This window comes from Cebus imitator, unplaced genomic scaffold, assembly GCF_001604975.1.
Source record: "Cebus imitator isolate Cc_AM_T3 unplaced genomic scaffold, Cebus_imitator-1.0 Scaffold18, whole genome shotgun sequence".
NCBI classification, from domain to species: Eukaryota; Metazoa; Chordata; class Mammalia; order Primates; family Cebidae; genus Cebus; species Cebus imitator.
In genome coordinates this window covers 19931811-19947919 of record NW_016107333.1, presented here as the reverse complement: position 1 = coordinate 19947919, position 16109 = coordinate 19931811, and the positions used below count along the sequence as shown (strand labels likewise).

Here is a 16109-nt window from a genome sequence, read left to right as displayed (position 1 = left end):
TAAATAGGATCACATAATTCAGATTTTAGAGATCTTCTTCAGATCCCTTGGTCTAAGCAGGAGAACTGGGGTCTTCTTCATAGATAATAAAGCAAACAGTGCAAAAGTCTAACCATTCTCCAAGTTACGTAGAAGAGCTGAGAAAGGGCATAAGACAGAAGTACTCAGTCAAGCAAATGACAGCTTTTGGGGGTAAGAATATGACTAAACTCAGAAGTGTATTATTTCATCCAAGTAGCCTATTTTGAAGATGTCATGGTATAAAGGAAACTCCTTTCTGCGTGGTCCTCCATGCCCCTGCCATGCTTTTTCCTCCAGGATCACCGTTTCTAGTGGTTCGCTGAAAACCCAGGATTACTTAAATATGATAGAGATGCTCAAGGCTTAATCCAGGAGGAAAAGGTCCAACTGAAAGCATGCCGAAGCCCCACATGGGAGCCAAGCCACTGCTGCTGTGGTTGCAAAGTGGATCCTGGCTTATCAGAGCAGAGAGAAGCCAGGCTGGTGCCTTAGCCTAAGTGATGAGTCAGGAAATACTAAGTTCTTATTCAGGAGATGCCAAGTTCTCCTGCTAAGACATCCATGCTTTGGGACCAGCTGCAGGCAGAGGCCAATTCCTTCTACAACCATCACCTTAGAGCAGCATATAAACACAGATGGTTCTTCAAGGGATCACAGCTCCATAGAATGACTAAGAATTCATATCCTGTGGAAAGGTTTGAATAAACTATAATTATACCCAATCATAAACTTTATTCAAGAAGAACTAAAGCAAAGGCAAAGAGAGAAACAAGGAAAGAGAGAGGGAGGGAGAAAGTGAGGGAGGGAGGGAGAGGAGGGGAGGGAAGGGAAGGAGAGGAAGGGAAGGGAAGGGAAGGAAGGGAAGGAGAGGAGGAAGGGAGGAAGGTCAAAAGGAAGGGAGGGAAGGGAAGGGAAGGGAAAGGAAGGGGCAAAAAGATTTTCTAGTTAAAGAATGCTTAACTGGCAAACTACATACTGCAGCACAGTCCTTTTCGGAATGAGTTTTACCAATTCTAAAGCAATTATCTTGAATGCCTACATGTGATTACTGAATAATATGAACCAAGAAAACAGGAAGAATCTATGATTATCTTTCCATCTCCTTCTTTCTAGTATCAGTACCCAAGCATCTAGTGATAAATGACATCTAATGCTGTTTGAATGGGTAGATGGATGGATGGATGGATGGATGGACAAATGAGTGACATAGGCTGATGAATAGTGATAGAAACACACACCATAGAAACAAGTTGCACTGCTGAGATGAAATGATTCCTGTTCTCCTACATAAGACAGTGAGGCAAGTATAGAGTATAAAAGGAAAGGCATAGGAGCTGTGCTTATACTACAAGTCTTGCATGTTTGGAATCTCCTTCTCTGGCCAAACTGAAATTGTTCAAGGACCTACTGCTGCAGGTGGCAACTGGCTAAGAATTCCACAGTGAATGTTATATACCTATTATTCCTCTTAATGTTTCTTTGAAGTAGGCAGAATATTAATAAACATTTAAAATTCCAGTGTTTCAACTTCAACTGTTTCCTAGGGCAAATTGATACTTGTGTGTAAAACTAATTGGAATATGTATGGAATAATCATCCTGATATAAAATAGGTGAAAAATATTTTTTATTGGGCATCTACAATGTGCAAACTTCTGTGCTAGGCATGAACAATAGTTATAAGCATTGGAGACGCTAAAGTACAGTTTTTAAGGTGGCTAATGTCTGTAATCCTAGCACTTCGGGAGGCTGAGGCAGGCAGATTGCCTGAGCTCAGGAGTTTGAGTCCAGCCTGGGCAACATAGCAAAACCCTGTCTCTACTAAAAATACAAAAAAAAAAAATTAGGTGGGTGTGGTGCCACGCACCTGTAATCAAAGCTACCTGGGAGGTTGAGGCATGAGAATTGCTTGAACCCAGGAGGCTGAGGTTGCAGTGAGCCAAGATCCTGTCACTGCATGCCATCTTGGGTAACAGAGTGAAACTCTGTCTCAAAAAAAAATTAAAAATAATAATAATAAAATATAGTCACTAAGAGTACAAAATGTAGAGTCAGACTACCTGGGTTCAAATCTTGGCTTTTTCTTACTTGCATTGTGGCTTTGGGCAAATCATGTAATTTATGTGTGTCTCAGTTTCCTCATCTGTCATATAAGGGTAACAGCTGAACCTACCTTATACAGTTATTGTGAGGGTTTAGTGAGATTGTATGTGTGTGTATGTGTGTGAGTATAATGTGTGCATGAGTGTCTCTGTGCAAGAAGTGGGAGGTGTATATTCAAATACACATATGATAATGCTTTAATGGTATCTAGCACATGGTAAGCACTATTAAAGTTTTAGTTAACATTATTTTACTTACCTCTAAAACTTGGAGCTATGTAAAAACTTGGAGCTACCTCCTGAAGTAGAAGGCAGTCTTGTGTCACCAAGAACTTCAAGCCCAAGCCTGCCAACGCTTTTCCAGGATGTGCTAGTAGAGTTTCAAGCACGTGGTAGGAGAATAAGGGAACTCAATGACCTAAGAACCATTCCAACCCAGAGAACCCCTGGGTCTATAAATAATTCCAACTTAAATGGTAGCTTGGCTCTCCCAAGTGCAGAGCCATTGCTTCTGTTTCAGGGTCATATGATGAACTTTCAGAAAATGACCATTTATCTCAACTAGTTAAAATTAAATATAATATGTGTTTTCATTTCTTGGTGCCTAGGGAAAATTTAGTTGTAGCATGAACTCCAGTTCTTGGTAGTTTTAAGTAAAATTGCCAAAACAAATAGAAATGCAGGATATTTCCAGGCTCACACAGCTTCCGGGACACTTCAGTTTTTGGGGTTGCCAATCCAATGCCTTTCACAAGCATTTGATCTTTTTTCAAACATCTCTTGAAGACAAACAAAACCTTACATAGCTTCTAATGTGTGCACTGTTCGAATGTAAGGGTGAAAATGGAGACAAAGAAATGAGCTCCCAAAGAGCAATCCCCCTTCTCTCTTCTCCGTTCCCCTGACCACCTCCCTCCCACTAGAGAGAAATATTGTTTTATTAGGTAATAAATTCTGTAATTTCTCAAGTCCATTAACATCCATTGGGGAAGATGAGGTCTATTTTTACTTGCCCATAGGAAAAGTATAGGGCTTTTTTGCAATATTCACTAGATAACACACAGTTGACTTTTAATCCAAGAGCAACATTGATAGTCTCTAATTAAAGAGGAAGCCTTCAGGAGCAATGAAAAGATTAATAGATAAAGCAGAATTCAAATCCCTTTTCATGAGGTTTGAAATATCCAGTTTGTATGCTCACCTCAGTGCTTAAAGCCCAGTTACTGATTCCTTTGGCCTGAGCAAGACACGTCTATTTTTAAAGAGAGAATAGCTGAGGTTAGCAAGTGTTCTCCAAGTCCACTAAAATTCCAGACCTGCAAGGTGAACATCAGCTTTTCCATCATCCCCAAAGACCTAACTGAAGTCAAAACTTTTCCCTGATGCCCACATGTTTGGGGTCCTTCTGTAATGGAGCTCCTTAATGCTTTTAGTGCCATCCCATTTTTATCCAGTGGCCAAAAGAGATGATTTAGAAATATAAACTTATGTTTAAATTCCAGAAGAGAGAAATGGAGATTGAGAACAGCGGGCAAATGATGAGAGATACGGGACAAGAGGTTTATGAGTCCATGTCTGATTCTTCCAGAGAACCCCTAAGAAATTCCTACCATACCAAGAACTCAATTATAACTCTTATTGTCTATTGTTAGATGCGTAACAGGAGCTAGAAAACATTTTGGAAATTGCCATCTTTATTTTATTAACTAATGTGGTTATAGTTTTTTTTTTGTTTGTTTGTTTGTTTTTTTTTTGAGACGGAGTTTCGCTCTTGTTGCAGGCTGGAGTGCAATGGCGCGACCTCGGCTCACCGCAACCTCCGCCTCCTGGGTTCAGGCAATTCTCCTGCCCCAGCCTCCTGAGTAGCTGGGATTACAGGCACGCACCACCATGCCCAGCTAATTTTTTGTAGTTTTAGTAGAGACGGGGTTTCACCATGTTGACCAGGATGGTCTCGACCTCTTGACCTCGTAATCCACCCGCCTCGGCCTCCCAAAGTGCTGGGATTACAGGTGTGAGCCACCGCGCCCGGCCGTGGTTATAGTTTTAAGAACCATTGGTCAAGAAGCTAACTTTTTAAAAAGTGGAAGTATGACGGTTAGAAATAAGAATGCTAAAGGTGTATCAAACCGATTTTAATTCTAAATGTCCTTAGCAGTAATTTCGAATCTGTAATAAACTATAGCAAACAGTTTTAAGGGGATTATTTTCTCGTGTGTGTGTGTGTGTGTGTGTGTGTGTGTGTGTGTGTGTGTGTAGCTTTGTGTCCTAGCAATGTTGCACCCACTAGGGAAGCTTGGGGGGAACTATTTTTCAAAATTATAGCTGAAAACAGTTTCCTGGCTTTTCTTTCAGTGGAGGTAAATTCCTCTGTAAAAACTAATAATCATTAAGTAAAAACTGCAGGATTCCTTTGTCTTCTCAAAAGGCTGTTTCTCATCCTGAACTAAAAACTATTCAGGAAATAAAGGGGACATTATTGGAGGGGTGGAAATAAGTTGGTTTTCTTATTATTGTATCTTCTAAGGATCCAGGGACTTCAACCACTTCCCATCTAATATACAGAGAAAGATTCTGTAGATCCCCTATCTATAGATCACAGTAACTTTCCCATAGAACCAATTTGCAACTTTGGAAACTTCTAGGTCTAATTACTGACCCATTACAACCAAAGGTCAGTGCTTCCAGCCAATCTTGCTTCTATCATCCCCTGCCCCTACTTCTATTAGGGACTGGGGTTATTGGCAAAACCTATCAAATGCCTCTTCTACCACTTTCCCATTTCTTAACCATAAGCCTCTAACTTCCTCTATTTAGTCTGTCATATGCTTTCATGCCCATTGGGTTAGATAAAGGAACATTCATTTATTTGAATAGGCATCTATATGATCACTCTGGAAAAAAGATGACAATGGGTTACCCTGTCCTCCTGGGCTTCTCTAACTGATACAGTCAAAATGTCCATATGAAGATAAGATGTTAAGAGCAAGATCTATGAAAAGCTGAGTGTGATAGCAACTCTTGTCTCATAAAATAACTCCAAAGTTCCTAGTGAAAGACCAAGAAAGTTTACATCAAACCCAAACAGATCAAATGACCCAAGCTTCTAAGCTAGGATCCATGGCAAAAGTTTCTACAATGTCTTATGTGCAATGTATAAACATTCACTTGGGGCTTTCTGTCTAGCCAACACCAAGAGGTTAAGTAATCAAAGACCAACTAGCTTTGCCATCTGTAAAAATGTGATGTGCTATTTTCACAGCTTTAGTTCACAATTATGACAAGACAAAATTCCAAAGGATTAGGAGCAAGACCATGGCAGGCTGGGGTTGGATAAGGTTCCGATAATTGTAGAGTTGGGAATAGGCAATATTTATGTCATGGTGCAAGTGTGCGGCATGCTTGACTAGCTCATGAAGCGTCGGAAGACTAGAAGGAATGAAAAATATGAATGAATCAATAAATGCATAGTATAATGACGGTTATTTTGTCAGTATTGGTTTACCTAGGTCACTATTAGATGCTCTGATTTGTCTCTCTATAATGTTTCTAACTTCAAAAGAACACGAGGATGAAGGTAAAGGTGGCACAATGCCACAATTCTGATTTAACAACAACAACAAAAACTGTATGCATGCATGAAATGTTCTTGAGCCATTCTCTGCCTTGGACGAGTAGTGGCTGGCAATCTGCATGTTTACTTTCATATGCTGAAGACTCCCATCAGCCTCAAACAGATGCAAATCACTTTATCTTGTCATAGTGTTATTTTATTCATCCTAAAAGTTCAAGAGAGCCTTTCAAACTTCCAAAATTTCTTTCAATTCAGTGAGGAGGAAAATTCAGAGCACGGCATTTGAATGTTCTGCCCAGATTTGTCACACACACAAGGAATGAGTGAAAGAAGGCAACACCCTTTCCTCCTAACCCTGTGAACTCATCACTATTGCACTGAAATGACACCAAAAGGAAAAAACCCTAGGCCTCACATCTCCCAAGGACACTGTAATAGGAATTACTGCATACACTAGTTTGAGTAACTCTAGCATAAATTGTATGTCAGATGAAACAATGGCATTTCAGAGGCTTAAGAGAAAAAGAACAACCAACATCCAGTTTTTAGGTAAGAATGTGCTGAATCTTTAGTACATATCAGCAAAATTGTTAGAATCTGGTGACTTTTCAACAATTCCAAAATCAACTCCCTCTGGGAAAGATAATAAGCTTAAACTTTTTTTAAATTTAAAAATGTAACACAAACAGCTAACTAAACAAGCTGCCCATAAAATCAGCAGTCTGGGGAGCCCTGATCCTGAAGTATTTTACAACATCCTTCATGGGAATTAAAGACAATATAAACACTTCTTGTCAGCAAGGGAAAGCACCCGTTGGCATTTTTTTTCTCTGTTCTCCAGGCTTTTGAAACATTTTGATAGAGATTTTTTATATCACAGGCAGAAATATTTGAAATAGAGTCAGGTGGTAGCCTTCAAAGAGTAATAAAGTTACTAAGTCAAGATAATCTTGGAATAAAGTCCTCTGATTCTTGGGGTTTCCTAGGGATGCCCCCGTCACTAGAAAACAGAGCTGTAAGTCCACTCTCCCAGCACTCAAGGGAGCTCTGGAAACCAAGGAGGTAGCTACTCTTTGCCCATATTCAGGCAGAGAAAGGGCAGCACTGTAGCATAGAAACTGCTATGACAATAGTAACAATTAAAAAATAAATTTAAAAGACTCATAGTAGCTGATATTGATTAGGTACATGCCCTGTGGCAAGGGCTATAGTGAATCACCTCATTTAGTCTTTACATGAAGCTTGCAGATTTCGTACTGTAATTATCACTATTGTATAGATAGGAAAACTCAGGCTGAGTATGGCAAAATGTCTGGCCAAAGTCTTGAACTAACAAGTAGCCAAGCAGAATCCAAGCCCGAGAGAGATAGACCACAGTGTGTTAATCAAGCACTGCACTCTCTCCTGCATTTCTTAGTTGATATTTATCATACTACAATCTGTCACTTGTATGAAATGACGGGAGGCTCTGTGCTATTTGTCCTTGTGGAGAATGCTACAGGAAGAAAGTAAGCAGCCACACAGCATTTACTGTTGACCTGAACTCTCTTCCATCATTCCTGCAGGAAATTTGAGTCCGTTTAATGAGCATTTCCTCATTGGCCACTTTGCTCAAAGCACTGTGCTTGGGTCTGGGGAGGATATAGAAGTGAAGGAAATATGCTACCTGCCCCCGCAGAACTTATCTTTTAGTGGAGAGGCAAACATGCAGAATTGACTCTACAGAACATCAATGCTTGAACAAATGTGGGCCCAGAGAGGGCTTTTATAGTACACAAGCTAAAACAGACTGATGGTGCTAACAATTAGGTTCGAGTGTTTTTTTAAACAGTAGGCTCTCTTGCACACAACTATACCCTATGCCAGGTAAATGAGTCCAGGTTTATACATTCAATTACAACACCACTCTGAGGTAGGTGATCTTACCCTACCCTTTTATTTTATAGAAGAGAAAACTGAGGACAGCACAATGTAGTGATTATCAAAGATCACACAACTGCTGTGTGGGAGAGCTAGGATTCAAACCACATGTGTTAAGACAGGTCCTCCAAGAAGCAGAAGATGGGAAGGTGTTAAATGAGCAGGGGTTTTATTAGGGGGAATTCATGTGTGAATGGAAAATAGGGGAGGATAGAAGCCATCAGATTGCAAGGCAAGCCTGACCCCAAGGGAAGAAGAGAAGGAGAGCAGATTGGTTGGAAACATTTTAGATGGGTTTATGGTCCAAGGAAGGTTCAGCAAAGTCATCAGGGAGTCTTTGAGCCCAAGTTTGGCAATGAAGTTGCCCCAAAAATTTCTCTGTTTCTCAAAAATAGGTCTGCCACACTTGGTCATTAGCTCTTGGGAGGGGCCTGCCCTGGTCCAATCCACTAGAATCAAAGAAGAGTGTTGTACTGGCAGGGGGTGAGGGGGAATTCCCACCACAACCACATAAAAAGTGGAATGAGGTTTTCAGAAAAAACCATGAGGCTGGGCTGACCAAAACTGTGTCCAGTAAGTATATACCCTTCACGATGTTAAAGCAGCAGCCACATAAAGGAGCAGTACAGGTTTCTTGAAATTGCACCTTGTTCTTTGGTTTTAAAGTCATACCGCAAAGTGCTGAGTAGATCGCATGACCATCACTTTGCCTGGCTGCCAGAGAGAAAAGGCTGATCCAACCCTCCTGGAATTTGAACTTGTGATTCCCCGAAGTAAAGTAAGTAAAGAGATATCAAAGTTGATACTGAGACATCTAAGTCATCCTCCACCATTTCACATGTCCCCAGGCCAAGCTAGCAAAATTGTTGTAGCACATCCCTTTCAACAGGTAAAGGGCTGATATCTGAGCCGTCTCTCCAATCATCCACTGCTCTTTTCTTCTCATTTTGCCCTTTCTGGGAGAAGGTCAATGCTGAGTTAGTACTTTATGCAGTACAATAAGCTGCTGATACTCCATGCCAGACAGAATTTTCCCAGTGTTTTTTTATAGAGTGCCAGGCTTTTCCTAGACTTCATGTCATGCAATACTCAAATTGTTTGGAGTGGGTGGAGAGGGAAAGGTGGTCTATTGAAAACATCACAGCTTCCTCCCTGAAGTTTAAAGAGCCTATTTTTATCCTTTTAGATTCTATCTCTCAGGCAAAATCTTATAAAGATAGGTGGGGAGAAAAAAAAGGGGTTATAATATCAAGGACTTCACTTTTGCTAATTGAATACTGTGCTCCTAGACTTCTAAAAATAGCCATTACAAATGGGCCCCAGCTTGTGGTAATACCCTCCTCATTGAGTCTTCTGTCCCATGGCACAGCCTTGCCCTCTAAACCAGCATCTACCACCATCTGGGAGCATGGGCAGCTAATGATATTATCCACTATTGCTATTTGAAAGAGATTTGGACTTGAAAGCACTAGGTTTTTTAGCTCTTGGGGAGGCAGTTTAGCAGAGCGGTTAACTGGTGAGCTCCAGAATCAGAAAGAATAGGTTCAAATTCCAACCACTATTACATCTCCACAATAAGAAAGTAGGCAAGTTGTTTACCCTAAGCTTCAGATTTCTTAAAAATAAAACAGCCAAGACCCTAGTACTTATCCTTGAGAGAACTTTAAGAAAAAAATAAGAAAATATATGCAATTTACATGCATACTACAATCCCCAGCATGTAACAAATGTTCAAGTAATGGGAACTGTCATTATTTTAGTGATTGTTCTATCGGTTTTTAACTCTACGACCTCAAGGACATTACTAATTCTTAGCGAGTCTCAGCTTGTCCATGGGATGACATGAATAACACCATATCACCTCACGTGGTGATTGTAAGGATTCAGTGAGATTATTCCGTAAACTATAAATCCTCTGTAAATATCAAGCAAGATTATTATTATTGCCATTGTTATTAGTCCGCAGGGTTTTTTTGTTTTTGTTTTTGTTTTGTCTTACTCTCACTGCAACCTCCACCTCTTGGGTTCAAGCAATTCTCCTGCCTTGGCCCCCTAAGTAGCTGAGACTACAGGCACATGCTACCACATCCAGCTAATTTTTTGTATTTTTAGTAGAGATGGGGTTTCACCAAGTTGTGCAGGCTGATCTCAAGTGATCTGCCCACCTCGGCCTCCCAAAGTGCTGGGTTACAGGTGTGAGCCACCACACCTGGCACAGCGATCTTAATTGAAAAGTCTGTGGATAGCTTTCCAAAGGAAAGCTCGGATCTAGGATAAGAATCGAGAGAGAATGGGAGAAGGTGAATAGCCTCTTCAGGGCCTTTCTAGCATCCTAAATATGTGTGTCTGTACATAAGGGGTGATCACATATATCACAAATTAAACCCTCTGCAAACTTATTTCCTAATCAGTTGGTTAACCTTTCCTTCTGAAGGGTAAACCTTTTTTTTTCAAGAAACAAAACAATATTTTTATTTTCCACTTTGTTATTTTGGTAAAAAATATAAAATTTGCCATCTTTACCTTTTTTTTTTTTTTGAGACAGAGTCTCACTGTGTTGCCCACACCCCAGTGAGCTGGAGGCTCAATGTTTTCTTAACAGTCTTACCTTCGTTGGTGTCAGTAGGAAACAGTATTTACCCACTACTGTTTTCATTTTAAAAATCTGTCTAGTTGCATACTAGAAACAGTTTTAGCTGGTTTGTTTGTGTTGGACAAGCTGTTAAAGTAAAAAGTTTTTGCCTAGATGAATGTGGGACAGTTTCATAATCCTTCAAGAAGCGCACCAAAGGTGGATGCCAGCTCCGATGATGGCTGCTTCTAACATGCCTCCACTTGCCGCCCATTGTCAAGAGTGGCCAGCATAATTAAGTTAAGACAATGAGCAAAGCAACAGATGCAACTGAGACCCAGTCCCTGAGTGCTTTTGTTTTGTCACTGTCATTGTCTGCAACAAAGAAGCCACATGTGACAGCCTGGGACGAGAGCCAAATGCAAACCAGATGACATCCCAGCTGGTTTGAATGGCCTCCACCAGGCACGTGTGTGCACGGGAACCATGCTACTTGGCACAGCATCTGCTTCACTCAAGTGAAGTTTCAGCCCATGGCTTCGCTGTGATCCTGAGACAGACCCAGAAGAAACAGACCAAGGGAGATCCCTCTGCTCAGATTTTACACTTTATGTCTTATTCTTTGAGAGAAAAGAAAAGAGAATCTCTCTATTAGAGACAAAAAATAAGATGTATGTGGTTGGCCATTCTGACCTCAATTATTTTTGCTATAGCCCCCTGCTAATTTAAAGAGTGAAGCATAGGTGGTATCTTAATATTTCCTTGTAGAAATTTGCAATTAACTTGGCTTGAGAGAAAGAATGGAGATTAAACGCTTTAGGAGGCTTTCTTTTAATTTGTTCCCATTTCATTCTTGAGTATTTTCTTAATTAAGGCATTGAAGATGCTGAAAGATCTGATTTTCAGCTGGCATGCCTTGTAAATGGAAAAACAAAAGGCAAAATTCAAATTAGTATGTTTCTCTGCTGTGAATTAATTTGGTTAGTAGTTAGGCAGAGAGGTGGCATCCTTAATAATATGTGTTTTGGGGGTTTGATAAGCTACAGACCATCAACAGTGTTGATTGAGAATTGAACAGAAATGTTTCAAGGAGTTTTAGAACATTAATGACGCTGTTCTGTGGCCCTGTGTGTCCTTCTCTCATTTTTCTAGAGAACTCCTATAAGAAAGCAGAACATGGCTGAGCATGGTGGTTCATGCTTATAATCCCAACACGTTGGGAGGCTGAGGCGGGCAGATGACCTGAGGTCAGGAGTTCCAGACCAGCCTGGCCAACATGGTGAAACCCCATCTCTACTAAAAATACAAAAAATTAGCTGGGCATGGTGGTGTGCACTTGTAATCCCAGTTACTTGGGAGGATGAGGCACAAGAATCACTTGAACCGGGAGGCAAAGGTTGCAGTGAGCCAAGATCACGTCACTGCACTCCAGCCTGGGTGACAGGGTGAGACTCCATCTCAAAAACACAGAAAACAGAACATGATGTAAGATTAAGAACACAAGTTTACTGGGAGCTTAACAGGAGATGCTTTGTACCACAACAAATGCATCTTAAATGGTCTTTTGTGATATTTGAGGGAAGGTGCCAGGATTAAAAACAGATGGCATTTCAAGTTATTCTATACAAATGCCCAGTTTCTTTCTACCAGCTTTTTTTTCTTTTTGCAGTGGTCACTGACCTATTTTAATGAATGCTTTTCCACAATGATGCCATCTTCCTTCTACTCAGTCAGTATAAGATGTTGACCATCAACTCATAAAATGCAAGCTACCTTTCATGAAGGACTTGGTGATAGCTCTAATGTTCCAAGTAGAACTGAAAAACATGTGTAAGAAAAACTGCCATATCCCTATGGGCCTTGACTGATAGGTATTATTTCCAAGGAGTGGCGGTTGATTTTTTTTCCCCAGCCTCCATATTAAAACCTCTCACCTTCTCCAGGTCAAGGTCTGAGTAATCTCAAATGTGTTCAGCTCCTCACAATGTTGTGATTGTGTGGGTGTTCACTACCTTAGCCAGAGGGAACAGTTTGAAGATTCCAGGTATCATGGAGAGAACTCCTGTTTTTGGTTTTGAACCTCATTCTATACCAATAATTATCCATTACATCCTTCTATAGCGGGATCTCTGGCTAGAGGTAAAACAAACAAACAAAAAAAAAAGTACCTCAGGTTTATGCATATAAATGCCAGTTCCTCCTTCATTTTATTTCAAAACTCCTTATCTACATACCTTGCTATTTAAATTATTCAAGGATAAAATAATAACTATAGGAAAAGTATTATAATGACTTAGTTCTGTACATCACAAGGGAGTCCCTCATACCCATTCATTCATTTAACTCATTTTACAGACATTTATTGAGCACCTGCAATAACCTGGACACTGTTTTAGACACTGGGACTGTAACAGTGAACAGACAGACACATCTCTGCTCTCACAGCACTTCTATTCCAAACAAAACTCAATATACAGGCCAGGTATAGTGGCTCATGCCTGGAATCCCAGCACTTTGGGAAGCCAAAGCTGGTGGATCACCTGAGCCCACTAGTTAAAGACCAGCATGGGCAATATAGCAAAACTCTGTCTCTACAAAAAATAAAAATAATTATTCAGGCATAGTGGTGCATGCCTATGGTCCCAGCTACTCAGGAGGCTGAGGCAGGAGGATTGTGTAAGCCTTGGAGGCAGAGGTTGTGTTGTATTTGACCAGAGCGTAGAAAGTTACCACAAGACAAAAGTATGCCAGATTGCAGGGTCATTTATTATGCCGGCGACCACAGAGGACTCACGTCTCTCCAACCTGTGGTGCCAAAAGGAGGGTGCCATGATTTTTTATACACGAAAAACCACCTTGGGAGTGGGGGTGAGGGGCGGGGATGGGGATGATAAGGTTTCGGACATTTCAAGGGCTAGGGGATTCTGTGATTCACCTCCTGGGTGGAGACAAGGGCGGGGGTCTCCGGACATTCCAAGGGCTAGGGGATTCTGTGATTCACCTCAGTGGTTTACAGAAGTTCAAGATATACATTTGTTTACACATCACAGATTTTAGCAGTTACTGATAAGAAAAGGTAAGCAGCTTTACATAGTTTTGAAGAACAAACTAGCAGTTCTATTTACAGAGGCCAAGGACAGTAGTTATTGTAAGGAGAATGGGGCAGCCATTTCAACTTATCTAAAAACAGTTTTGCATTTTATAAAGTAGTTTTGCTCCGGTTCTGGCTCTAGGCCAGCACAATATCACAGTTGCAGTGCACTGAAATGGCACCACCACATTCCAGTCTGGACGACAGAGAGAGACCCTGTCTAAAAAACAAAACAAAACTCAATATCCTTAAGATAACATCATTGCTTGTTGAGGAGGGATGGTAGCACCACATTAGGAACCCAGAACTTTCAGTCTTGGTATGGTTACTTTCCTATAAAGGTGACAATACTAAGAGGAAAAATGAGTTAATAATGATAATAATGAGTTAATAATATGCAGTGCTTACCATGTGCCAGGTCTATTGTAAGTACTTTTATATATATGATGTAATCTTTGATCCTATAAGGTAGATATTATTATTATCCTAGTTTGAATAATGAAGAAACTGAAACACAAGAGATTGCCACTCATACAAGTTTACATAGCTAGAAAATAGAAGAGCTACAATTTGAGCTTAGCCCAGTATGTCTGTGATTTTATAGACTCAAAATTAATTATAAGACTTCCTAATCTTCAATTTCTAAAACTCTGCCTTGCTCTAGAAGAAAACAAGAAAAACAATGAAAAAGAAATGTCTCTTTTTTTTTTACAAAAATTAAAACAGAACAAACTGCAATAAAACAACAAAAGATGATCCCAGAGTGTGATTGATTTTGTTTCTTACTAGGAGAGGAGCCAGAGGCCAGAGGGCTGGATTTTTCAGGATCTTGTTCCTATCAATGAATCTGTGACAGAGGCAGATGAATCCAATCTCATCTTTGTGTATTTATAAAGCTCTCTGTGGTATTCACGCCACCAGGGATACAGGGAAGATGTCTGAGTGAGGTTTGGCAAAAGTATTAAGGGCTTGTACACCTATATACACCCTTCTCAAGAAAACCAAGGCCCAAGGTCTCTATTAGCTCAACTGGTAAGGCGTAAGATATGGAAGGTTGAGACCCACTGTAAGAAATAGATGGATAAATAAAACTTCATCAAGTTAATGTCACTTTTTCTTCTTTATTTATAGGAAGTACATCTGAAGAACGCAAGTAGGGGGAGTGCAGGAAACAAGAACTACAGAATGTAGGAAGACCTTCCTGAGAAGTGAAGAGCGACATGCCACCGCAGAATCCTTTGCTCTGCACGAGTTACCTGTTAAACTTTGGAATAACTACCAAAAAATAAGTTTGATAACATTGAAAAGATGGGCGTTTCCCCCAATGAAATACACAAGTAAACATTCCAACATTGTCTTTAGGAGTGATTGATAAAAGGTTTGCACCTTGAAAAAATTGTCCTGGAGTTGGTAGATTGCTGTTGATCCTTTATCAGTAATGTTCTATAGAAAAGAAAAAAAAAACATATATATATATATATATATATATATATATATATATACACACACACACATATATATCTTAGTCCCTGCCTCTAAAGAGCCACAAATGCATGGTTATTATGTAGATCCAGTTGCACTAAATTCCTCTCTGAATCTTGGCTGCTGGAGCCATTCATTGAGCAACCTTGTCTAAGTGGTTTATGAATTGTTTCTTTACTTGCACTTCTTTCTACACAACATGGGCTGTTTGTTTTACAGTGTCTGATAATCTCCTTCATCTACACCCACCACCTCCCTTCATAACCTTTATATTTGCCGAATTTGGCCTCCTCAAAAGCAGCAGCGAGTCGTCAAGAAACATACCAATTTCTAACCCACAAGATTCCATCTGTGGCATTTGTGCCAAATATAAGTTGGATGCATTTATTTTAGACATAAAGCTTTATTTTTCCACATCATGCTTACAAAAAAGAATAATGCAAATAGTTGCAACTTTGGGGCCAATCATTTTTAGGCATATGTTTTAAACATAGAAACTTGCTTCAACTCAAAACAGTTTCTTCAAATGAGGAGTTAATGTGCAACCTGATTAGTAACTTTCCTCTTTTTATTTTTCCATATAGAGCACTATGTAAATTTAGCATATCAATAATACAAGGTATATCAAACAGTATATAAAACTCTGTTTTTTAGTATAATGGTGCTATTTTGTAGTTTGTTATATGAAAGAATCTGGCCAAAACGGTAATAGGTGAAAGCAAAACAAAAGGGGAAGCCTGGAGCCAAAGATGACACAAGGGGAAGGGTACTGAAAGCTCCATCCATTTGGGAAAGAAGGGAAAGTCCCCCAAATTATGCCTTCCAAGAGGAACTTCAGACACTAAAGTCCACTGATGCAAATTGGACTGGCGAGTCCAGAGAGGAAATTGTGGAATGGAAAAAGCAGAAGGCTAGGAATTTTAGCAGTCCTGGTTTCTTTTTCTCACTGAAGAAACAAACATTTGCCAGCTGTGCCATGGACTCACCAGTGTGACCTTGGGCAAGTCACTTCACCTCTCTGTGCCTCAGTTTCCTCATCTGCAAAATGGGGGCAATATGTCATCTACCTACCTCAAAGGGGTGGTATAAGGTTTTTAAAGATAAAGCTTCAGGTTTGTTTGATTTTTTCTTACCCTGGGTTGCTGTAAGGGTGCAACATCAGAGTGCTTGAGTTGCTGAGATTCTATAAATAACCCATTCTGAGATTCTATAAATATAAGGAATTCTATAAATAACCCATTTGTAGCGTAGCTAGAGATCAATTAATTGAACGCTCCTGACATCTCAGTTCTTGTCAGTGAAGCTATCCAAATAACTGGCCAACTAACTAGTTGTTAAAAGCTAACAG

General features: G+C 40.1%; 1 protein-coding gene across 3 annotated transcripts in view; it reads left to right on the top strand.

Moving 5' to 3' along the window:
- IGF1 (insulin like growth factor 1) overlaps positions 1-15417 on the top strand; it is a 78332-nt gene extending 62915 nt beyond the window's left edge. For all 3 annotated transcript variants that reach the window (XM_017516833.2, XM_017516841.2, XM_037734270.1), the window contains exon 4: positions 14411-15417. In XM_017516833.2, coding sequence (XP_017372322.1) covers positions 14411-14470 — 60 coding nt within the window. In that variant the 3' untranslated portion in view covers positions 14471-15417. The remainder of the gene's footprint in view (positions 1-14410) is intronic.
- Positions 15418-16109: the final 692 nt, after the last annotated feature.